The following is a 23,801-nucleotide window of genomic DNA, read 5'->3' as shown; positions in this document are numbered from 1 at the left end:
GAGCATACGTAAGATAATTACTGCAGGACGGAGTGGTACAGTGGGCAATGGGAAACAAGCCCAATGCCCAGAGCTGGGGGAAAAGTCTTGTGCACCCACACGAGAGCAGGTTACGTGGTCATGAGGAGTAAAAAAGCACTTTAGGTACTGGTTTGCAGAGATCTCAAGGGTCGGTGAGCGTCTGTGACACGCTCCGTGTATATTAACACGGGGAAAAGCAATACTTAGAAGTAGTTGCCCGCATATATGTGAGACATCCAGTTGCACAAGAAACTGCTAACATGCTAACAGGGTGACTGGGTGAGGGGAGCGGGGCAGGGTAGGAGGAGACTGTGACTTTTTTTTAAAAACTTTTTTAGTTTACTTTTTGTATCTTTTGCATTTCAAACCATTTCCCCCAAAATGGAGAAGAGTGTTTCCTAGCCCACTTCCCAGAGTCTGTGGTGCTGCTCCTGGGACACGGGCTGCCCTTGGCCTGGGCCTGGGTCATCCGTCAGATAGTTTCCAAGGACTACAGCTCTATCCTCACCTCACACCCAGAGAACTTTCCACTTAGCCTCTGGCTGCTGGCCACTCCCCTGGTTGAGACCCGGCCCTCGGGGAGGATGCCGAATGGGCGAATGGGTCTGAGGCCCATGCTGCCTGTTGCTCTGTGAACTGAAACCTCAGCTCTGTGTCCAGAGTGGTGCATGTGTGCGTGTGTCCATGTGTGTGTCTGCCCTGTCCCACCCTTCCATCTTCTGAGCCTCCTTCCAGCCATCACTCCTGTGCTCTGCCACCCTCCTCCCCCGCCCGGGTGGTGGTTTTGCTCCATGATGGGCTCTCCTCACCCCCCACCCAGGTCAGCAAGCCTCAGTTCTGGAGCTTCTCCTCCCAGGAAAGCAAAGCCCTCCTTTTGCTGGATTTGCAGCTGGAAGGAGGTTAAGCTTAGAGCTGCGAGCAAACGAAGGAACGTACAGGAAAGTGGAGCAGATCGAGCTATGCTCAAACCTGTCATTTGGGAGAGCTGACACAGACAAAGGCCCTTCTATCTTAAACCAGCTCGAGGAGGGGTTGTTGTCACTTGCGACCAAAAGATCCCAGGCAAATACGAATCACTGATGAGAACTGGGATGCCATGCCCCTTTCTGCCTGAGGATGGCTCTCTAGAAGGTGCAGGGACATAAGGACAGAGTTCCCTCGAAGCACACATAGTGGCACTGGCACCCGCACCCGCCAGAGAGCTGCCCAGAGGCTGGAGATCAGCTGCTGCAACTTCCTGTGCGTGTAGGGCTGGGGGGAGCCTGTGCAGGGGTGCATACCTGTAACAGACATTATCAGTGCAGGGGTTGTGGGCTCGGACGATGATGAAGACGTGCTGGAAGTGTGAGCGGATGTTCTTGGGGGTGAAGGGCAGCGCCCCCGGCTCCTGGAAGATGATCGTCACGATGTCGTTTCCTATATGCCTCTTCCTCAGTAGCTGGTAAATGGAAATGGGGGAGAGGAGGGTGGCACCGGTTGGCTTATGGGCCTCCCTGGCACCTCCTGCTCTCATTCCTACCCAGTCTGGTCCCCATAGGCAGCCAGTGGGAACCATGGACCCAGGTTGGATCATGTTTCTCCTGCTCATAGCCCTCAGGTGGCTTGGCCTCACTGAATGTAAAAGAGTCCCTACATGGCCCAGGGGGCCCCACGCCACCTGCCCCACGCCACCTGCCCCCCCTCCACCTCTTTGATATCTCCTCCCAAGCCCCCCCTTGTTCACTGCTCCCACCATGCTGGCCTCCTGCAGCTCCTCAAATGTGCCAGAAACACTTCTTCTTCAAGGCCTCTGCCTCGGCTGTTCCCTCTGCCTGGAACATTCCTCCTGTAGGGACCCCAGGGGCTCCCTCTTTCAGGTCTTTGCTGAAACACCTTCCTCCCACGGAGGCCTTCCTTGGCTGCTGGATCCCCATGACAACCCCCATCTCTACTCTCCTGCTGCCCCACTCAACAGTTCCTGACACTGAGCACACGGTAGCTTTTCCCTCTTCCTTTTGTTTCTCATCTACTCCCTCCCACTAACACTGGTCTGTTTCGTTTGTGGCCCACTACTGTGTGCTTAGTGCTCAGAGCAGTGCCGGCACGGCTGGTGCTCAAGAAATATCTCCTGGCGATCGGAAGGGCCTGGTAGACGCTCACTTGCTCACAGCCTGGCTCATGGCTCCCAGCGGCAGATCGGACACTGCCTGCCAGGCTGATCCCAGGCTGCTGCTGCCCTTGCCCCGGACACTCGGGTTGGGATGGCTGGGGCAGCGGTGGCTTCGGACTGGCCCATGGGAACCCAGTCCTCTCGCCTCTGTTTCTCACTGCCTCTGACGAACAGACTGTTAACCTCTGCAGGCGATGATGTGGTCATGGTGTTTTACCTGTTTGCTGAAATCACAATGTTCCTATTTACACTAGTTAAGCCTTCGTGTGACTCTCATGGTCAGGGATCCACACTGGGAACGTGAGGTCTACAGATGGGCGTCCTGTGTAGCTGGACACGAAGTGGAATCCAGACACTTACACTGAGTGGCATGACTCACGCTACCAAACGTTTCTTTATGTGTGCTTTCAACCGGTGACACTGCTAGATCAAGTACCGTCTGCTGGGGCCAGCCCCAGGCGAGGTGTCTTCAAGTGGCCAGCTCCTCTTATCCCAACAACCCCGTGAGGACGAACTCATCCTACTCCTTTACTGATGGAACACTGAGGCTCCCAGTGGTTAAGTGACTTGCCCTCGGTCACACAGTCCTGGGGACAAAGAGCCTAGATTTGAATCCACTTCTGCTTGACTCTGCAACCCAAGCTTTCCCCACCTACCAAATACCCAGCATGAGGGACTGCTTCCTGTGCCCCTTCTGGGTGTCGGGCCCTACCTCGTGCGGGGACTTTTCCCAAGACATGGGTGCCGTCATTCTGCCCATTTTATAGGGGACGAACCCGAGGTCAGAGAGAGAGGATCACACAGCTAAGAAGTGGGGAAGAAAGAATTCAAACTCAGGGCTAACTCTAAGACCAATGCTCCAACAGAATGCTACAGGTTAATCTTACGGGATCACTCCACTCTGACCATCTTTGCTCTGTAAAATCTACAATGTCATCTGTACCAATGGAAAAAACAGGCATTTCCTAAACCACAAGTCTGCAGGGCTTCTGTTTTTTAGAAACTAGGAGTTGTTGTCTCAGGACAGAGTCTGCATGGTATGTCCAGGAGAGGAGCCTCATGAAGCAGGTGTTTGCTGCTCTTGCCCACCTAGTATCTTTTCCTTCTTCTTCTTCTAGCAGCCATGTCCATGCCCTTGGGAAAGCCCCTCCCTGATCTCTACCAACATTTCACATTGAGCTGACCCCATTCACCCTGCCAAGGGGTGGGCATGTGCTTCAGGCTTGGCCAGTCAGCCTGTTCCATCCCTGCCCCAGGCCCAGGGACTGGCAAGTGAATGGTCAACAAGAGTCAGGCCTGAAACGTCTCTGGGACACCAGGGAGGCACAGCTCTCTCCTCACCAGAGTGGGTCTGCTGGTGGGATGTGAGCAGAGGGCTGCTAAGGGGCATCTTTGCCGTAACTTGGGAAGACCCGTGAATAAGGCCACAATGAAGAAAAGCAGAGGTGAGAAATGAAAAGGATTCCTGACATTGTCTGAGCCCCTGGATCCAGCCATACCTAAAGCCAACCCTATCCTGGCACTTGAGAGTTACACCACCCAGTTAGACTCATTTTTTGCTTACAGCAGTTTGGTTTGCATTTCTGTTACTTCTGGTCAAAATAATGTTGACTGATACAATCTTGTTTTTCACAGCACCCCTGATGATGCAAGAGACTGCTGAGTTGGGTTTCTAGATGCAAGCAAGGTGGCCTAGAAACAGCTAGAAAAACACTGGTATCAAACGATATCTGGCCTAGCCTCCAACCCCCAGGTGACATGACCGTGGTGTGGAGGGTCTCCAAGGCCATGGGCCCCCATAGGGGGCACCTGCTGTGTGGGACGGTAGCAGGAGAGCCAATGCCCACCAGGCAGCCAGCTTCCAGCCCCAGAGAGGGAGAGTGACTTGGGATTCAGCTGTGCATCCACTGGAAATCATGTGGGGGCCCCCGCCCTGGGCCCCACTGACCTGCTGCCTGTTGTTGGGGGTGTAAGGGAGCAGGGTGGAGACGTGGAACATGATCTCGTAGTCCTGGTATGTCGTGTAGAGGGAGTGGGTGCCCGTGGAGTCAGCTGCAACAGAAACACCAGTTAGCACCACGTTTCCCAAACCTCTGGGTTTGTGCCACGTCCCACAGGCCATCTGTGTTAGTTTTCAGTTTGATGTTTGCACTTAACTCCACTCTTTAAAATTCAATAAATTTAGGTAAAAAGGAAACCTTCTGTTACACACCCGGCACACTGGTAAAAATTTCCAAGTCTGACCGCAGTAAGGGCTGGTGGGGACGGAGAGCCACTGGATCCCTCTCTGTGGCTAGTCAGGTGTGCAAATTCGTACAACCACTTCGGAAAACTTAGTAATATCCAGCGATTAAGCCTGAAGATCAACTTAATTGACAACCCAGCACTTTGTCTCTTTGTAACCGAGGGAAATCGCATACACATGCCTTAGGATATGGGTAAAAAGCACCTTCAAATGTTGGTCAAAAAAGATGAATGGGGCACCTGGGTGGCTCAGTGGGTTAAAGCCTCTGCCTTCGGCTCAGGTCATGATCTCAGGGTACTGGGATCGAGCCCCACATCAGGCTCTCTGCTCAGCGGGGAGCCTGCTTCCCCCCTCTCTCTCTGCCTGCCTCTCTGCCTACTTGTGATCTCTCTCTCTGTTAAATAAATGAATAAAGTCTTAAAAAAAAAGAAAAAGATGAATAAACAGACTGGCGTACTGATACGGTGGGGAAACACAGAGCCTTGAAGGTAGCCGTAGTCACCACAGGGGTGAATCGGACATATATAGTGTCGAATGAAAGATGCCAGACACAAAAGCAGCATATCCTAAAAGATTCCGTTCACATTACGTTCAAAACCATGCCAAACAAATTATAATTAGAGATGCATATATAGGTAGCAAGACAATGAATGATAACCTTAAGAGTCAGGAAACTGGTTGCCCCCGATGAGAGGGGACTGTGACTAGGGAGCACAGCTGATTATTGGCTCCATGTTTGAGGGGCAAACTGAGGCACAGGGAGGGAGGGACTTGCAAGGTGCAGTGGAGTCTGGACTGGAACTCACACTGTCTGACACTATGGTCTTTTCTTAGTAGTACTTGGTGCTTCTCTCGAGGGTTTCACATTCCTCATAGGAAACAGACCCAAGTCCCTAAACTTGAGCCCTAAAGGTCCTGCAGGGTAAGTTCCGCCTGCCTTCCTCACTCCATCCTCCACATTAATTCGCTGGACAACTGCCTTTAAACCTCAGAGCTTCTGCATGTGTGCTCCTTTCTCCTGGAATGCTTTTCTTGCTCCCTCTCTGCCTCCTTTATTCCGCCTCACCCCTCTCAGGCCGCAGGCCATGTTCTCTGGGGGCCCTTCCCCACCAGGATCTAAGATCAGGTTCCCCGTGCATGCTCCTCTCATCTTGAACGGCTCCTTCCTGCCCAGGGAGGAAGGCCGGGAGGTTTCTGTCGAACACAGGAGCGAACCCATGAACCACACTGCAAGGAACTCCAGGGTGTCCCGTTCACCTCAGGAAGCCCACTCGTTGGCACTTCTGGGCATTCAAAGCCACCAAGCTTTATTCAACCGAATAAGGGGCTGCAGAGAAAGTGGCAGAACAGCCTGCAGAGTCCCTGATCGTGTGGCCTTACCTTCTGGGGAGAAGGTGGGACAGGCGAGGACACGGAAGCCACCACTGGCTAATGCCAGAGCCAGGCCTGGAGCCGAGTGACCTTCGGGTGACTGTGAGCCGGGGGCATCCCTATCCAGTAAGCTGGGGCCACTGGGAAGGAGCACTGTGCTCCCTGGGGTCCTCTGAGAAAATCCACTTCCCACAGATGCCATGTGGCGGCAGGTGGCCCCTGATCCTCCTGGCAACATGACGCCTGCCATTCTGGGCAGGACGCTGAGCCTCAGGAGCAGGCATCTGTCCGAGAGTGGGGATAACAAGTCTCCTGAAGGAATGAGCAAGAGGCCCACAGTCCTAACGCTCAAGGGCCGCTTGCTTGACAGTGAGCACGGACTGTGGCCTCACAGGAGTGGGCACTGAACGAAGGCTTCTACACAACCGGTATTTTTAAAGCACGCTCAACAGTGTACTCTCTGAGGGGGTTGTTCTCACACTCTAAAACTCTAAGGAAAAGCAAGGCAGTGACAGACATGGCCACGTTCAGGGTAGCGGTTGCCTCCAGGGAGAGGGTGGATACAACCGGAAAACCAGAAGGCTCACGGAGCATCGGTGGCCGTCTGCTTAAAGCAGGGGTGAGATCCGGCATATTCGTTCTAGAGTTTCCGTACATACATGTGCATATATGCACATAACATGTGTACATGCGGCGGATAGGATGGACATGTTCTGTGGCAGTTTGGGGGTTGGAAGAGCAAAGTGAACTTGTCACGGCTCCCTGGGGAGAGGACTGGCTGCCTGAGGCTCTTGTCATCGCTGTCACTGTCACACAGCACTGTGTATGCAACACCACGATTCCGTGCATGCGTGCTGGGCGCTGTCGGGCACCAGCAGTCATGAAGCCTCGGGACAGCTCCCAGCGCACATGCGCGTGAGTTCGCACAGGACGCTTCCGGGAGCGTGACTGCTGACTCCCAGAACAGGTGTGTCTGCCAACTTCACTAGACGACACCCTCCTGTTCTCCCAAGGGGTCACACCATCCGTGTCCCTGTCAGTGGAGGCTGAGAGCTCCCACTGTCCTGTATCCCTACCCAGGGACCACCAGGTCCTGTGATTTTTGCCCCTGGGGTGGGGGTGCGCTGGTGGCCCCCCATGATTTAATTGCCACTCTCCTCCTCCCACGCGAGGCCACTGCGCCACTTACTCTTGACATCAAGCTGGGCAGCGTACTTGGTGAAGCCCTTCAGGCAGACCTTCTCCCCGATCAGGGAGAGGAACTCCTCGAAGGCGGGGCCAGCGTCCTCATTGTTGTACATCTCCTCCTCCGAGCTCTGGCCAGCCTTGCAGTAGAGGATGCCCACTTTGTGCTTCCGGCACAGCTGCAGAGGCGAGAGCAGCTCTGTGAGGCAGGCCAGGCAGGGACATCAGGGGGACAGAACAGAGGGGCTTCCTCAGGCACAGTGCCCAGGGGGCTGCTGGGGTCCCACAGCCGGTGAGCGGCGGCGCAGCCAGAGAGGAAGGAGAAAGCATGTGTTGGGGGGGCACGTCCCCATTGTCCCTCTCCCTCCTTCCTATTCCAGAGAGGCACGACAGGGTGCCCGTGTGGCTGGCTCCTGTTCTCTTGACACAGTGCCATGCCATTCTTTCAAGAGTAAGGGACAGTGGCCTTGGCTAGCTGCCCCTATAGAAGGTGGCCTGGAACTGGCTAAGATGTCTGCAGAAGGAAACTCTTGAGAGTTCGGAGCTCAGTACAGTCAACGCTGCTTTTAGGAGGTGGGCCTCCAATCACAACTTTTGTTCTGTGTCTCGCTCATTCCCCCAGTCACTGGTGACTAGAATCTGGATAGATGCCTGACCTAAGTGTGGGCCAGTCAGACGTTCTCCTGGGATGGAGAGTGAGCCACCTGGGGTCTGCAGATAGCTGTCATTCTCACAGACACTCTGGGAGCTGTGGGAGGACAGAGAAGCAGAGGGAGCCTGTGTGCAGACGGGGGGTGGGGACACACACACACACAAACACACCAGTGGCTGTCTCATCCCCAGACCATTTTTCTCCTCAGATGCCATCACATCCCTGCTCTTGGCACCCTTGGAATTTGATAATAGATCCCCCCTTTTCCTTAAACTAGCTTAGGTGGGTTGCTATTCTGAAAAAGAAAAAAAAAACAAAGACAAGGACAGAAAGAGGTACCAGGATGGGGTTGTGGTGGCCCCCCACGCTGGCCCCCAGCTCACCCCTTGCTCGTCGAGCTTCAGCAGCTGCTCGGTCACCTTGGGAGTGTTGAGAGCCAGTCGCAGGCAGTGGATGTTGAGCTCAGGAATGACATACTCCAGGGCATCCTTTAGGGGGAGGCCCCGCCCTGTCCCGTGCTTCATGGCGGTGGGGGTGGCGTCCTCCAGGATAGAGCCCCGCAGGGTGATGAGCTGTTTGGGGGAGAGAGGGAAGGTTAGGAGGCTCTCCAGACCCAAGAAGGGAAGAGTCCTGTTCTCAGAGCAACGTGTGTGATGGTCTGAAGCTTGGGCCCCAGGGCCAGCCCTGGGTTTGGACCAGGACTTGAACTTGCTGCCTCCTCCCCATGAGATCTTGAACAAGTGCCTTCAAATCTCTGGGCCTCAGCTTCTCTTTTTGTGAGTGACGAAATGAGTAGAGTGACAGCATCACAGCCCCAAAGGGTGCCAGGAGGACTAAGCTGATGAGATTTTTGAGACAATGGATGGAGCACATCTTTGTCCGTTCAACAAATACCAACTGAGTGCCCTTGAAGTACAGCCGTTTGGGATGCAGTGAATGAAAAAAAGACACCTTCCCCCACATCCAACTTGCATTTAAGTGGGGAGATGTCATTTAAGTGTATAATGAATAAAAAGGCTCCATAAGGTGAGCACTCAATGAACACTCTGCCTTCCTTACAATACGTGTAAACATACCACCGTCATAACATGGCTGCTCTTCGGTGGGGCTCCGGGATGCATGTATGTGTGCATGTATGTTCTCAGATTTACACAGGTGTATATGCACACCCCCCCCCCCCCCAATAATCTTTTCAGTGTCACTCAGCTGATTCTGATGTGTAGCCAGGATTGAAAACCTTGAGTCAAGCCAATCACGGCCATCTCATTCCCCTTTCCCAGATGGTGCTTTCTACATTTTTCCTACAGCTGGCCACACAACTAGCTCCAGGTAATGAAATGTGCGGGGGGTTCAGCTTGTGAAGGACTTCTGGACACATTTGCCTCCCTTAGTTAAAGGAAAGCCTTTCCACCTGCCCATTTCTTCTTGTTAAGGACGTTGGTGTGAGGATAAGATGTTTGGAGCTGTGGCAGGCATGCTGTGATCATGAGGAAAGAGACATGAAAACCAAAGAGAAGTCAATCTCTCCAGATGCCTACCTCCAGACTTCTCATTAGAAAATTAAAACATCCCTCTGTTTGTTTTAGCTACAGTTAGTCAGGTTTTCAGGTTTCCAGACAAAGCAGTTTCTGACAGACTTTATAACAAAGTCGCATTTGTGAAGGTACAGCTGACTTTGCTATATTCCAGGTACGGGAGTAATTATCTCATTAAATGTATAGGTCTGTTCAGGGGAAGTTTTGTCATCTCCGTTTTATAGATAAGAAAACTGAAGCTCTGGGGCACGTGGGTGGCTCAGTAGGTTTGGTTGAGCGTCTGACTCTTGATTTCAGCTCGGGTCATGATCTCTCGGTTGTGGGTTTGAGTCCTTCGTTGGGCTCCATGCTCAGCAAGGAGTCTGCTGGAGATTCTCTCCTTCTGCCCCACCCATGTGCACACATGTGCCTGCTCTCTCTCTCTCAATACATACATAAATAAAATCTTAGAAAAAAAAAACTGAAGCACTGAGAGGTTATGTGCTTTCTCTAAGGCCACCATAATTAAGCGACAGAACCAGGATTCCAATGGACCCCCTGACTTTTCCAAAACTCCTGACTTTTTCCTTTGAAGATTTTAAATTTATTTTTACTGTAAAGTATAATTCACATACAGAAAAGTACACAACATATGTAAGCATAGCTAAAGAAATTATCACCGAGTGAACACTTAGATAATCATCACAAATCAAAAAGATAAATATTTCCAAGTCCCCCAAACCCCTTCCCCTCCTCCCTAAAGGCAACCCTACCTTGACTTCTAACTCCACAGTTTATTAATGCTGTTTTTGAGCTTCATGCATTTTGTACTCTTTTCTATCTGGCTTACTTCTCGCAACACTATGGATATGAGATTTGACCACACAGCCGTGAGAAGCAGACGTTCTGTCACGACGGATCTATTCTACTGCTGAGCCCAGAAACTGCTTCCAGTGTTGGACAACTGTGAACGTGCTGTGAGAAGCACACACAGAAGCACCTTGTATTGCATATGAACACATTTTTGGGGGGTTTATACCTAGGAGAGGAACTGCTGAGTCACCGGTCATGTTAATCTTTAATTTTCCAAAGTTTTCCAAGTGGTTGTATTTACAGCCTGCTGTATTTTTTTTATTTACAGCCTGCTGGCCCTGAGAGCCCTGGCTGCTTTGTGTCCCCATTGCACCAGCTCTGGCTTCTGTCCACAACGTGAGCTGGCCATCAGGTGATGCCAAGGGCAGGGCCAGGCCCTGCAGCTCCAGCACCCCCCAAGACAGCACAATGGGGGTTCTACCAGGAAAAACAGCCTCCCTGAGGCAATTGCTACAAGCACTTAGAACACACTTGAGGCTATGGTTTAAAGACTAAGGAGGATCAGTGGTGACTGGAAAAACATGTTGGCCCTAAGTCAACATGTGGACACAGCAGGCAGCAAAAACAATGTGTCATGACGTCACCTCTAAGCATACAGCCTACCCTTTCCAAACAGGAGCTGGGCAACAGGCATACATGGAAGGAATGGAATGATCTCGCGTTTGGGAGTTCCCAGTTCTGGCCCCGGTAATTAATAAACAAGGCTTTCTTATCATGATCTTGAATTAGGATCATGAAAAACAATGACGACAATGAGGGCAAAGCACTGCTGGTCTGGGCAGCCCTGGGATTTGGGTTTCAATGAATGCACCAACAGGATCAGTGTTTTTTGTATCCTGCTGACACTGGCCCGCAGCGCCCTCTGCTGGGCCCAAGGGGAAGCCTGGTCCTGCACCTCATTCTTTCTCCCACACCAGACACAGGTGGCCTCCAGTCAGTCACATTCTGGCTCTGAAGACTTGACCATAAGCCAAGACTTGAAAAAAGCTCCCAGCCTTTCCTTCTCTGCTGGCGATAATAAGGAGGACACCGGCAGGATGCAATGAGTGGCCAGCCATCTCTAACCTCTACCTGTCCACTGTCATCACCTACCTGGCCTATGATAATAGCCCTCCTCCTGGTCTCCCTCCTCGGCCCCCAGCCCCCACCGTCCATTCTTCTGCAGCAGCTTGAGTGAGACCACGCCTCTCCTCTGCACAGAATGGGCTAGTAGCTTCTCATTTCTCTCCCAATAAAATCTATACGCCCTGCCCAGCCTGCAAGGCCCTGCGTGATCTCACTCTCAATGACACCTATCATCATCTCACCGAGGATCACTGGTCAAGTGAGCTGTAAGAAGGTCTCGAGGCCATGTAAGCCGGGAGGTTTGCACAGGTTGTTCAATGTTGACTCCTGACTCAGACACAGCCCCTTCTCTGCTGGGCAGTGGGTGTACCCATCAGGAATGTTTCCTGGGAGGTCACTGAGGAGTCTGTCTGACTGGGTTCAAATTCTGACTCTACCCTTTCCCTGGCTATGTGACCCTGGGCCAGTTGCTTAACTTCTCTGTGCCTGTTTCCTCATCTATAAAATGGGGATAACAGCACTTACCTCCAAGGGTTGTAAAGATTCGGTAAGACAGTCCATGCGCAGTGCCAGCCTTGCGTCTGGCAGACAGTGAGTGCTCAATACGTGTTAGCCATTATTATGTATACACACACGTCCAATGTGTTTGTACAAAGCCATATGCATAGTTGAGAATTTAAATTTAACCTTTAACAGGAAGATACAGTTGGCTTTTCTCTGCACTTAACAATATGCTTCGGAGATTATTTCTATATACACACGCAATCAGAGCTACCTACTGAACACAAATGAGGTCACTGTTGCTCCTTGTTTTTTTCACTTAATAGAGGAGACTCTCCCTTTTCTACTTTTCACACTTACATATTTAAATTCTTAATGAGTCATTGTTACTTTTTAAATCAGAAAGAAAAGACAAAGAAAAGACAAAAAGACAAATCCTAACAAAACTGAAACCTGTCAAAAACTCATGCTTGCTGGGTTATGGGAGAACCTACTGGGTCAGGAGGCTAGGCCGTCCCTGGCTGACTGGGGTTCCCTCTGTCCTGGGAGAGAGAGGCCAGCAAGGGGCTCAGGACGGGGCAGCCCTGGCCCGGGGCTTGTCCTGTCTGGGTTGGGAGGGGGCCTGATGTTCAGGTGCATGGCGCCAAGGCCCAGCTCCCAGTCTGTTCCTGCCCCGGCGGGAAGCTCAGGGCTGCCAATGCTCACATCCCATCTGCCAGGAGATGCAGGCCCACTTAGACTGTCTGCTTGGCGGCCAGGGGTGGCCATCTGGGGTGGGCTGGCCTGCTGGCTTAGAAAACAGCCTGAGCCCTTCACTCTGGACCCCACACCTTGGTTTACAGGAGCCTGAGATCTGTGCATGTGGACACAAGGACAGAACTCTGCCTGTGAGCTCAACCCTGACTCCCCAGCATGGCCCTTGGACCTCCTAGGGGAAGGCAACAGTCAGGGCACTCACTGTCCTGCAGCCTCATGTGCTGGTGGGAGAGAACCTTCCACTGCTCCAAGAGACGGGGAGCCAACAGCATAAAGCCTATTTACAGACGAAGAAATGGAGAAGCCCAGAGGCAAAGCCATCTGTCCAAGGTCACATGGTCAGTGAGTGGCAGAGCTGGACCGAATCCAGGGCTGTCTGTTCCCAGAGCCAGAATTCAAGCTCGACCCAACAGGCAGGGTGCTGAGTGGTGAAGAGCCTGGGTGAGGCCTCGGGGCAGCCTAAGTCCACATCCAGGCTCTGCCACTGGTGACCCCGACAAATAATTACCTCCCTGGGTCTCAATCTCCCATCCTCATCTGCACAATGGGAACAACGGGATCCACATCATGAGACTTTTGAGAGGATCTGAAGGCTCCACACGTATGCAACACTCAGGACTGTAGACGGCAAGAAGACGTGCTAAGAGCATTTGTTATTACTGCTGACTGCGTGACTGTCCGCCCTGCTTTGCCACAGGGAGGGCTCAAGGAAGAGGCAAGGCAAACCTCACTGGCTGCTGCCTTCCCTTCAACTCCAAATGAGTAAGTCCTCAGGTGGGGACCTCCAGTAGGGCAGCTCCGCAAGGAGTCAGGCTCAAGGCTGAATCTGTGTGTGGCCTGCATAGATATGGGGGCAGAAAAAGGGCTTGTGGCTGTGAAACGTCACAGTGGGCTGAAATTCACAGGGCTGCCAGGAATGTGACAAGGGGAGAGAAGACAGAGACCCCCTGCCAACTAACCTCACTAGGCTCTTCTTGAGCGCCAGGCCTGGCGCTGCCTGTATGTGTAACCTCACAGGGCCCACGCCACAGGCCTGTGAGACTGGGATTCCCAAGGGGGAAACTGAGACTCTGAGAGGTGAAGCCAGGTGCCCACATTCACAGCTGGTGAGTGGCCAAATTAGGAATCCATACCAGGTTTCCAGTGTGCCAGACATGGTCCTGCCTCAGGACGTTTGCACTGGCTGTTCCCTCTGCCTGGAATGCTCTTGTTCCAGATTTCCACATGGCTCCTTCTCTCATCTCATTACTCAGGTCATTACCCAACTGTTATCTTCCCAGTGAGACCTCCCTTGACCATTCTGCCTAAAAATTGAACCACCCCTCATACTTCCTATCTCTTCCTTGCTTTACTTTCTATCTTGTCTCACTTACCACACTGTATGATTTTCTAATGTGTATGTTGCCTGCCTCACCCACAGGAGTGCGGTCCCACAAACATCTCTGCTGCCTCACTCACTACTGCGCCCTCAGTGCCCCGTGCACGGCTGGCAGACAGTGGTGCTGAGGGGATGTATCCCAGACCTGTGGCCCTGAGCCTCAAGGCCCCCTGCCCACTCTGCAGAAGACTGGAGGCAAGTTTTGTGGGTGTTGGGGCTCGGAAGTGGACAGAAGCAGGCACAAGACAGGCACAGCGTTAAGCCGATTTCACACTTACTGAATAGGAACCACAGCAAAAATACTATACTCCAATCCAGTATGCCCTCACCCAAGTCTCAGGACCCTCGGTACGTGTGACACAGGCTGGCTTTTAAAAAAATTCATTCTCCGTGTTCCACTTTTATGAATTAAATCCACCAGCACCAAAGTGCTGGACAAAGGTGAGTTCCCAACTCAGCGATGGGTCTGCTAGGCAGTCGGAGCCGAGTCAGCAGCGTCCCAGAGGCAGCTGTGTGGGGGCCGGAGAACAGGCGGACTCCAGAGGGTGCTTTGAGCCAGTACCCTAACCTCTCCAGAGCCCATCCCATCATCCGGAAATGAGGCTAACAGTGCCTTCATCATGGGACTGTGTGACATTTAAGCGAGTGAATACACATGAAGGGTAAAGCTACTATGTGACACCGTGTTACAGAGATCTGCAATGTAACAGCCATCGTGATAAACGTTACTTATTAGCCTCTGACTGTGGTCATCCCACCCAGCAGTTCCTTGGGTGTCATGACACAACTGAGGCAGTGTGAGCTGTCACCTCACGTTCTGCGCTCGTGCTCATGTGGCCATAAAGGTGAGGAGATGGGGGAGTGGACTGGGAGGCAGAGGGGCTGGTGACCACCTCGGGGGCACAGGGTTTGAGGTCTGCCCCCCTTGACTGCCACAACGCCTCTGTCTCATCTCATTCCTCCTCAGTGAGAGGGTCGTCACGAGGGGACGGGGGCAGGGCCCTCAGTGCAGCATCTGTCAGTCTGGATGACGTCCAGGCTCGGCTGGCTTCACAACCAAAGCCCCCGGCGGCGGCAGCCTGTGGGGTTCCCGTGTCTGGGCAAAGGCCAGGAACAAGCGGGGTGGGGCAAGGCAGGGCCGAGGGAGACCCATTTTGGGGGGCCTGCCCAGCTGACTACTACCCCCTTTCTGGAAAGGTCATCCTTACATGGGTCTTTTGGAAGTCTCTATTGTTTTTGCTGGCCTGGCTCCCCACTTTTGGCAGAAGAACTCCCCGGCTGCCTCCTCCAGGTGGCTCTAATGGAACTGTCAAACACAGTGTCCTGCCCCGCCCCCAGTCCCAGTGAAGCACGTGTGATCCAAGCAGAGCCAATGAGAGTCCTCCCTACAGATTTGGCAGCAAGTGTCCCTTCCCTGTGGAGGAGAACGTATAAAGATGCAGGAGAGCTGAGCTGCCAGTCTCATTTTCCCATGACATGGAGATGGCTTGCTGGTGGCAGAAGAGAAGAGAATGACATTCACAATGCAGAAAAGAAGCAGGGCTTAGAGGAGCAGAGTGGTCAGGGGGCCGAATTCTGGTGACATCCTTTGAGTGCCTGGATCCAGCTACGCCTGAAGCAAGTCATACCCTGGATTTGCAGTTATATGAACCAATGAATTCTATTTCTGGCTTAAACCAGTTAGAATAGATTTCTCTCCATTACAATTCAGAGTCCTGATTCAGCAGGGTGCCCCCAGCAGGCCTTGTTCCCAAGCCACAGCTGATATTTAATCTAGGCGAAGGCCTATAACCAAACCAGGACAACGGGTTTCTCTACTCACATGTGAAAGCACTGGGATTGTTTTGAGCTGAACAGTGTTGACAGCAGTGCCTGCTCTGGCTGAGAGTCCCCAGTTCCTGCCCTGCCCGAGGCCTGCTGCCTTAATTCTTTCCATTCTGCAGGACATCTCATGATCCTAAAAGACTCCCTTACAGCTCTCTCTTCATTTCTTATGCTAACCAGAGTATATCTCTTGCATGTGTAGCAATCTTGGGCTCTCCAAGATTCCAATCCTGGCCTGGCCCCTTACTTACCGATCCCATACAAGTCACTGAATTTCTCTGAGCCCTAGTTTCCCCTTCTGTAAAAGGGAGGGACTGCCCTCAGGAGGTTGCTGGGAGGCTGACATGAGATGTAGCTCGGGAAGCACTTGTTTGCAGCACTGGGCACAGACAAAGGGCTCACAGAGGTGAGCAGCTACAATTTTATGGAAGCCAACAATGGTGACGGGACCTACCTCGCGGGTCCGGAAGATGATCCTGTACTGGTACTGTGGTCCGTGATCCTTGTGGTCCTCCAACTTCTCTCGCTTGATGCTCACAGCCACTGGCCCCAGCTTCTCGTCCACACCAAAGTAATTGGCATGTTCTGAGAGGGAAGAGCAGGGGTGGGGGTTCAGAGTAAATGCTCTGGGAAGGAGGGCTGATGTCCTAGGCCCGGGGGTAGGTTCTTGTGTGACCTATGGGATCTCATTCACACAAATTTGCCTCGTCATGACCACACTTGACAGAGCGATCACGAGAATGGACTGGGCCCCCTGTGCCAAGTCACAGAGCCTCAGTTTCCTGAGCCTTGGCACCTTCATCTGAGAAATGGGGGACCCTGAGGCCACCCGTAACTCACTGAGTGGATGTGAGGGTGAAATGAAGCTACAAATATTAAATGCTTAGCACAGTGTTTGGCATGTAAAAACCTAGCCTCACTATGATTATCCCAGATTTGCAAATGTTCATCGTTAGCTTAGCGGCCGATTAGCCCCGTGAAGTGGTTTAGATTTTATCCTGGAAAGCTGCTCACTGGGCTCAAATCTGGGGCCTGCCACCAGGTTGGATGGATGGCCCAGGCCAAGGTGCTCCACGGCATTTTCCTGAGAAAAGGATTGGAAGGGGTGGGCCCGCCTCCCAGCAGGGTCGTCAGAATTAAACAGATTAATAAGCACGAAGCACTCGGCACAGGGTTGGGGACACAGCACAACAGAAATGCTGTTATCATCACAGGACATGGTGTTGGTCAGAGAAAAGGGACCAGAATCAAGCCCCTAAGCATCACCTTTATCCAACAATGTTTCCATGACACCTCGGACACCTAAACTACTCTTTCCTTACGGGGATAACACCTCTGAACCACAGAGCAAATCTCCTCTTCTCTTCTCTAAATAACAGCTGTCTCCCCCGTTTCTCTAAACATGCTGCTGTTTTAAAATCCTTCCAGGCAAACAGTTTCTCCCAATGTATAATCCAAGTACTCCCTGCTTGCAGGAGACAGCCCACCAGCAGCCTTAACTCAAGTCCACACAGTCAACGTCTAACCACTGCCGGGAATTCCTTCTCACCCCAGGGCTCTGAATATTTAACGATGGTTCCTGTTCTCACAAGGTGCTCTTAGTGAATCAAACACTTATCTAAGGCCCAAATAATGTGTGGTGATTAAAGGCACCGGTCAGACCAGCACCTGCACCTGGTTAAACCATCTCTGCAGCTGGTCGGAGAACAGAATTATCTGCTCCACAGAGAAGAGCTCATTCCGGAAACAGCTGGGCAGGTGGTTTTATTTTCCACCAATGCATACCCAGCACCTTGCAGCCCTGGCATACCGTAGGCACTCAATAAACAGTGACCGATGAGTCATTTATTTATAAGCTTCCAGGGCTCCAGAGAAGTCCATTTTTGAAAGAAATGGCTTTTTTCTTTTTTGAGAGCTCTGTAATTAGTACTTACTACCCGCCTGATGAAGAACGGTCTTTTTTTTTTTTCCCTAAAAATTTTATTTATTTATTTGACAGACAGAGATCACAAGTAGGCAGAGAGGCAGGCATAGAGAGAGGAAGGGAAGCAGGTTCCCTGCCGAGCAGAGAGCCCGATGCGGGGCTCGATCCCAGGACCCTGGGATCATGACCTGAGCCGAAGGCAGAGGCTTTAACCCACTGAGCCACCCAGGTGCCCCTGAAGAACTGTCTTAATGTACAATCTTATATAATCCTCACCACAGTCCTCCGTGAAGGTATTTCCACGTGTGAGCTGAAAAGAATATGTGAGTTGAAAAGAACGTGCTCTCTGTTGGTTAGGTACAAAATTAGTAATTATATACATGACATAATATGTATCACTAATAACCCAATCAAAAGCTGATTCTACATTTATATATATAATAATAAATATATATGATATGTATAAATATAGAATCAGGTTTTGATTGGGTTATTTGATTGGGTTATTCAAATCCTCTTCAGCCTTATTTTTTTGACTATGACATCTGTCAGTTTCGGAGAGACCCTGTCAGCGTCTGCCACTGATGGTGGATTTGTTCATTTCTCCCTGCAGCCTGTCGGTTTTTAATTTATTTATCCCCCAACCCAGGTTGCCAGGTGCACAAAGGTTCACAACTATTCGAGTCTCTCTTCTCCGGGTGAGCAACTGTCTGGAACTTTTCTCCCCCCCAATCCTTTCATTTTTCATTTCTGTGTCTTTCTGTTTTGGGGCATGTGACGCTGCTACAATCACCCCCATTCCTCACATGAGGATACAGAGTCCAAGGAGTGAAATGTGTCACACGGCTGTAAGCTATGACACAGACACCCCAAACCCAGGGCTGTCTGGCTCGAAACACTGGAGCTCCAGCGACTGCACACACTGAGTCCCACAAAATGACTTAGGTGACGTTTTGTTAGGTTTGACTAGGACACTGGTTTAAAAAAATGTTTTTGACTCGCTGCTGTGGTGTACTAGCTGCCTACCCACTCTATTTTTCCCTTCCTCCTTTTCAAGAAATACCCTCTCCTCTTAGGGGAAGAAAAGAGAGGAGATGTGTCTAGCTAAATACCTACATTTCCCAGCCTGCCTTGTATAAAGAAGCGGTCAATAAGCAGCTGTGGTTGGATGGGACTTATGAGAAAGCTTTTTAAAAGGGGGCCAACTTGACAGATCTTTTTGCCATTACCCTTCCCTTTTTTCTGCCTAGAAACGTGGATGTGACAGCTGGAGCTGCAGCAGCCATCTTGGGCCAGGAGACTACTCCCGGGGCTGGAGGCCATGCTCTAAGGCTGGCATTCCACTGATGGTGAGGGGAAACCATACCAGCCCCCTGGGCTGCTGACCTCCAGACTTCTTTGTAGCAGAGAAATAAACTTCTATGTCCTTAAAGCCTGTCACTGGCAGTTATAAGCAATTCCAAGTCAATATAGCGGTCAGCATTTAAAAATTAGGAGAATTCACATTAAAAATAAGAAACAACTTCATTTTAGGAGAATCTGGAAAAATCAGAAAGGCTGGCAACGCTGGGTTTGCCTGTGTTTCCTACATGCCTACAGTGAGGTGGAGTCAAGCTGGAGTTGCCCTTTGCTCAGTCCCTGCCTGGCCCCTGACGTAGATGCCTGGGTTTGTGGTCTCTGCACTATGCGCTGCTGCCTCCTGCAATTGCCCCACCGGCACCGATGGACATAGTCATGCGGGCTGCCCGTCTCTCTCTGGTGGTAACACCTTGGCCACATCAACAGCTCCACCTTCAAAGGGGATCCAGAACCGGCTGGCTTTTTCCCCCACGCATGGGCTCCCAACCTAGACTTGTCCATCATCATCTCCAGCCTGAACCAGTGCGACAGTCCCCTGCCACTTCCCCAGTCCCGGGTTTCCCTGCTTCCCAATCTCCCCACGTCTGTGCCCCAGAGGGAGCACCAGTCAGCTCAGGGCCCTCGACTGTGGCGAACCCTCTCGTGACTCCACCTCATTCAGGGTGCAGGTGAGAGTCCTCACCATGGCCCACAAGGTCCCAAACGATCTGCCCCTGTCACCTCTCTACTTTGGCTCCTTCCACCCTCTCTCAGTCACTCTGTCCCAATATAGGCAGAGAAAAAGGAGAGGGTAAGGGCAAAAAGATCTGTCAAGTCAGCCCCCTTTCCTCCTCCTTCAGTGTTTCAGAACTGTTGTATTTGCCCTTCCTGCACCAGAACACTGTCTCCAGTCTCCACATAGCTCCACATAGCTCCCTCCTTCAGCCCGGTACTCAAATGGCACTTAGCCAGGAGACCCTCCCAAGCCATTCCCTATTGAAAATGCAGCCTCTGACCTGGACACTATTCCCCTCTCCCCTGCTTTACTTTTCCCCATAGCGCTAGCCACCCTAGGACACCTTATGTATTTTACACAGTAATCTAGTTTTTTTTTTTTTTATCTTCCCCCCACTTAAGCACTAGGAAGACACGATCTTAGTTTCAAGCCTCTTCAAAAAGTGCCTGGCATACAGCTGAACCTGGCATAGTTGCTAAATAAATGGGCATCTATTGTCTCCTGCTGCTTGAGGCTCTGGCGACTTTAGCCCTGGGTGCTCCGCTCATTGCCTCCTCACCGCCCTCTGTCCCAGGTAGCGAACCCCTCCCGCTGCTGGGGCCTCGGGGGCCCCGGGGACAAGCTGCAGCCCGCCAGCCCGCGTGCCCCGTCACCTCTGCCCACGAAGTGGTCCTGGTAGTAGCGGGCGCCCAGATCCACATGCTCGATGCTGTACTGCCGCGGGCGGCTCTGCGTCCTTTGCTGCTCCTTGGGCACCTCCAGCACCGAGATGCTGGCGTTGGTGCGGTGGGCACTGAGCGTGGGCTCGGCTGGCCGGCCCTCACCGCCACCGCTACCGCCGCCGCCCGGGGAGCCCACGGCTGCGCGCGAGAAGCTCACGTTGCGCTCGCACTCGCCGCCGATCTCGTTGCGGAAGTGAGGGCAGCTGAGCAGCAGGTCGTTGCTATTGTCGTCGCCCAGGTCCTGCTCCAGGTTCTCCTTGCAGTTGAGGTCCTCCGTGCTGGGGAAGACGGCGTCCAGGCCGCCCAGGCCGTGCGCCCGCGAAGCCGAGAGGGCCGCGGAGGCGGCCGACGCACCCGTGGTGGTGTTGCGCCGCTGCGCGGTGGCCACCCTGTTGGCGGCCGCCTCGTTGAGGTCGAACAGCATGCTCTGCACGTCGAAGTGCGCGAAGCTCTTCTGGCAGACCCACGGGCGGCCGGCGTCTGGCGCGCTGCGGCCTTCCTCCGCCTCCCCCGGCACCCGGCCCGCCTCACCGTCAGCCTTGCCGCTACGCAGCTTCCGGAAGATGGACGAGTCCGCGGCGTCCCCGCTGCCCAGGCCGCGCACCGCCTTCTTCCGGGCCTTCTCCTTCTCCTTGGCGGGCTGGAACCCCAGGAGGCTGTCCTTGGCGGGCTGGCCGTTGCGGGGGTCCCCCTTGGCTCCGCCGCTGCCCCCGGGGACGTGGGGGCCGGCGTCGGCCTGGAGCAGCTCTCGGAGGCTCTGGGGCCCTGCGGCGTCAGGCTGTTCGCTGCGGAACTCGTTGAGGATGTCGAAGAAGCTCTGCTCCGGCACGCCCTGCACGTCGATGGAGGACGTGCTTCCATATTCCCGGAAGAGGGGCAGGGCCCCCGTGTGCCGGGGCCCCCGGAGTTCCCCCGTGTCCTCCATGTCACACTCGCTGAGGGTGATCTCACTGCTGCTGCGGTGCCGCAGGGGCAGAAAGGCCCGGCCAGGGGACCGGGGCCATCCGTCCTGGAATTCCACATCTTTGGACCTTCTCCTGGAGAGTCGGTGGAAGGCTTTGGGTCCTGAGGAAGCCGGGGTGCTGACGGGGGGCTGTCCGTTCTGCATGCCCCTCATGGAATGGGCTACCTTTGTGGCCTTTGTGCCATCTGCGTCCTGTGAGGGGCTTGGGTTGTTTTGTTCTCTCAGGGCCTCCCGCTTGGGTGGCCAGTCGGCCACTCTGGCGCGCACGCCCATCTTGGGCACTGCGGGGGTGGTGGGACTGGGGCGGGTGGTGGCGCTGACTGGGCTCTCACCAATGGGCTGGGGCATGCCGCCGTTCTGGACCCAGAATCCCATGGGAGCATAGTCCCCGGTGTGGGGCCCGGGGAGGACGTCGGCCCCCCTGGCCCCACAACTGACTGCCAGATCCACACCATCATTGGGAATGGGCCGATAGGTGGTCATAGTCCACGGGCGCTGGAGTGCTGCTGGCCCCCTGTGAGCTGTGGAGTGACTTTATGGGGTCCCCTGGCCCTCAGCCATTGTTCAGGGCCGCCAGGCCCAGGATGAAGGATGCTGGCCCCTGAAGCCTGACAGGAAGGTTGTGAGCCTGTGGAGTCCAGTTCTCCACCATCGCGGTGGACAACTTGAGCCAGGACAACCTCAGGAGGCAGGTGCTGTCCTGTGGCCTCCAGTCTGAGCAGCTCAGTGGGACTGAGCAGGCAGGAGATGCGGGTGAGAACCAGCAGGCTGCAGGGCTGTCCTCCCCGCCATGCTGCAAAAGGAGAGAAGGCAAAGGTGAGCTGTGACATTACTATTCCCAGGGGAAAGACTGTGTGTGTGTGTGTGTGTGTGTGTGTGTGTGTGTGTGTGTGTGTGTGTGTGTGTCATCTTTATACTCATTTAAAAAACCCATTTATTATGCAAATTTTCAAACATACTCAAAGAAGAGCACCACCAGCTTCGACAACCATTAATGATTCCCCATTCCTGTTTCATCTACCCACTCACTCCTACACTTTTATTTAACAGAATATTTTAGAATATATCCCAGCTATCAGCTCATTTCACCTGAAAAAACTTAAGTTTATACATCTAGCAGTTAAGGCCTTTCCTTATTAACCACGGTACTTTTATCACACCCATCTAGATTAACAAGAATTTTTTAATATCATGTAATACCCCATATCTGCATTACATTTCCCCCATTGTCTCAAAGGTGTCTTTTAGAGCGGATTCGTTCAAATCAGGATCCAAACAAGACCCCTATTCTACCTCTATGAGTATTTTTCTTTCTTTTTTTTAAAAGATTTTATTCATTCATTTGACAGAGATCACAAGTAGGCAGAGAGGCAGGCAGAGAGAGGCGGAGGAAGCAGGCTCCCCAATGAGCAGAGAGCCCGATGCGGGGCTTGATCCAGGACCCTGAGATCATGACCTGAGCGGAAGGCAGAGGCCCAACGCACTGAGCCACCTAGGAGCCCCTTGGTGAGTATATTTCTTAAGTCTCTTCTATAAAGTCTCCCCCAGGCCCATCACTTTCAGGATCTGGCTGTCTTTTCCCTTGTGGTGTCATTAAACACATTCCTCTGCCCCCTGTGAATCCTGTAGGTAGAGGCTGGACTGCTGTCAATCTGTCCTGCAGTCTGCCTGTGCAGCCACCCCACCAGAAAGGAAGTAAAAAATGACAGATGAGTCACCATGAATACTGGTAGATTTGGGGGAGGGGATAACCCTAGGTGATTAATAGATACCATAAGCCAGTAAATCAGCTCCTGTCACTTCTTGGCTGAGATTTCCCCAGTGGCTCCTTACTGCGTTAGAATAAAATCCAAAGTCTTCCGCTGGCCCACAAGCCCCAAAGGCTCTGGCCCCTGCCAGTTTCCCTGAGGCCTCTCCCCACCCCTAAGATCCCATCCCACTGGTTCTCTTTTCTGTTCTGCTGGCATACCAAACCCCACCCAGGATATCTGGATATGCTTCCTTCCCTTCACCAGCCTGGCTCCCTTGAATGATGTCAACTCTTCAATGAAGAGAAGCCCACACAATGACTAACAGCGCTTTCTGAAGAAGGGGAAGGCTGTGTGTGTGTGTGTGTGTGTGTGTGTGTGTGTCTGTGTCTGTGTCTGTGTCTGTAGGGGGCATTTCCTAACTCATGCTCATAGGTACGGAACAAGCTGGGAGAGAACCAGGGCTGGGAGAGAACCAGGGGGGCAGCATGAAGCAGATTCATGGAGTAAAACAGCAAGGCCAGTCTGTAACAACTGAAAAAGGCAGACTCAGAACGCAGGGGAGGAGAGGAGTGGGGAGCAAGAGTGCACTCCTCTTCCCAGCTCCCAAAGGAGCATCCCTGAAGATATTGCAGGGAGGCACACGGGGGAGGAGGAGGGAAGAGGAAAGCCCCAAGGGCTGGCTTGGTTAAGGAAAACAGAAGCAACGCCAGGTGAGGCTGGGTGAGTGGGACAGCAGAGGCATTTCTTTTTAAGATTTATTTATTTGAGAGAGAGCGCACAAGGGGGGGGGTGGCACGGAGAAGCCGACTCCCCACTGAGTGAGCAGGGAGCA

The 23,801-nt window shown here is 52.8% G+C and overlaps 1 protein-coding gene across 6 annotated transcripts in view; it reads right to left on the bottom strand.

Annotated features, from left to right (window-relative positions):
- Positions 1-23,801, bottom strand: part of SIPA1L3 (signal induced proliferation associated 1 like 3) — a 232,757-nt gene that overhangs the window by 76,168 nt on the left and 132,788 nt on the right. For all 6 annotated transcript variants that reach the window (XM_045989262.1, XM_045989260.1, XM_045989263.1 and 3 more), the window contains 6 exons: positions 20,186-22,011; positions 15,989-16,119; positions 8,007-8,195; positions 6,976-7,150; positions 4,119-4,222; positions 1,302-1,459 (listed from right to left, as the gene is read on the bottom strand). In XM_045989262.1, the coding sequence (XP_045845218.1) occupies positions 1,302-1,459; positions 4,119-4,222; positions 6,976-7,150; positions 8,007-8,195; positions 15,989-16,119; positions 20,186-21,701 (2,273 nt within the window). In that variant the 5' untranslated portion in view covers positions 21,702-22,011. The remainder of the gene's footprint in view (positions 1-1,301; positions 1,460-4,118; positions 4,223-6,975; positions 7,151-8,006; positions 8,196-15,988; positions 16,120-20,185; positions 22,012-23,801) is intronic.

Source organism: Meles meles, chromosome 19 (genome assembly GCF_922984935.1).
Source record: "Meles meles chromosome 19, mMelMel3.1 paternal haplotype, whole genome shotgun sequence".
Taxonomy (NCBI): domain Eukaryota; kingdom Metazoa; phylum Chordata; class Mammalia; order Carnivora; family Mustelidae; genus Meles; species Meles meles.
This window is presented reverse-complemented; position numbering and strand designations above follow the sequence as displayed.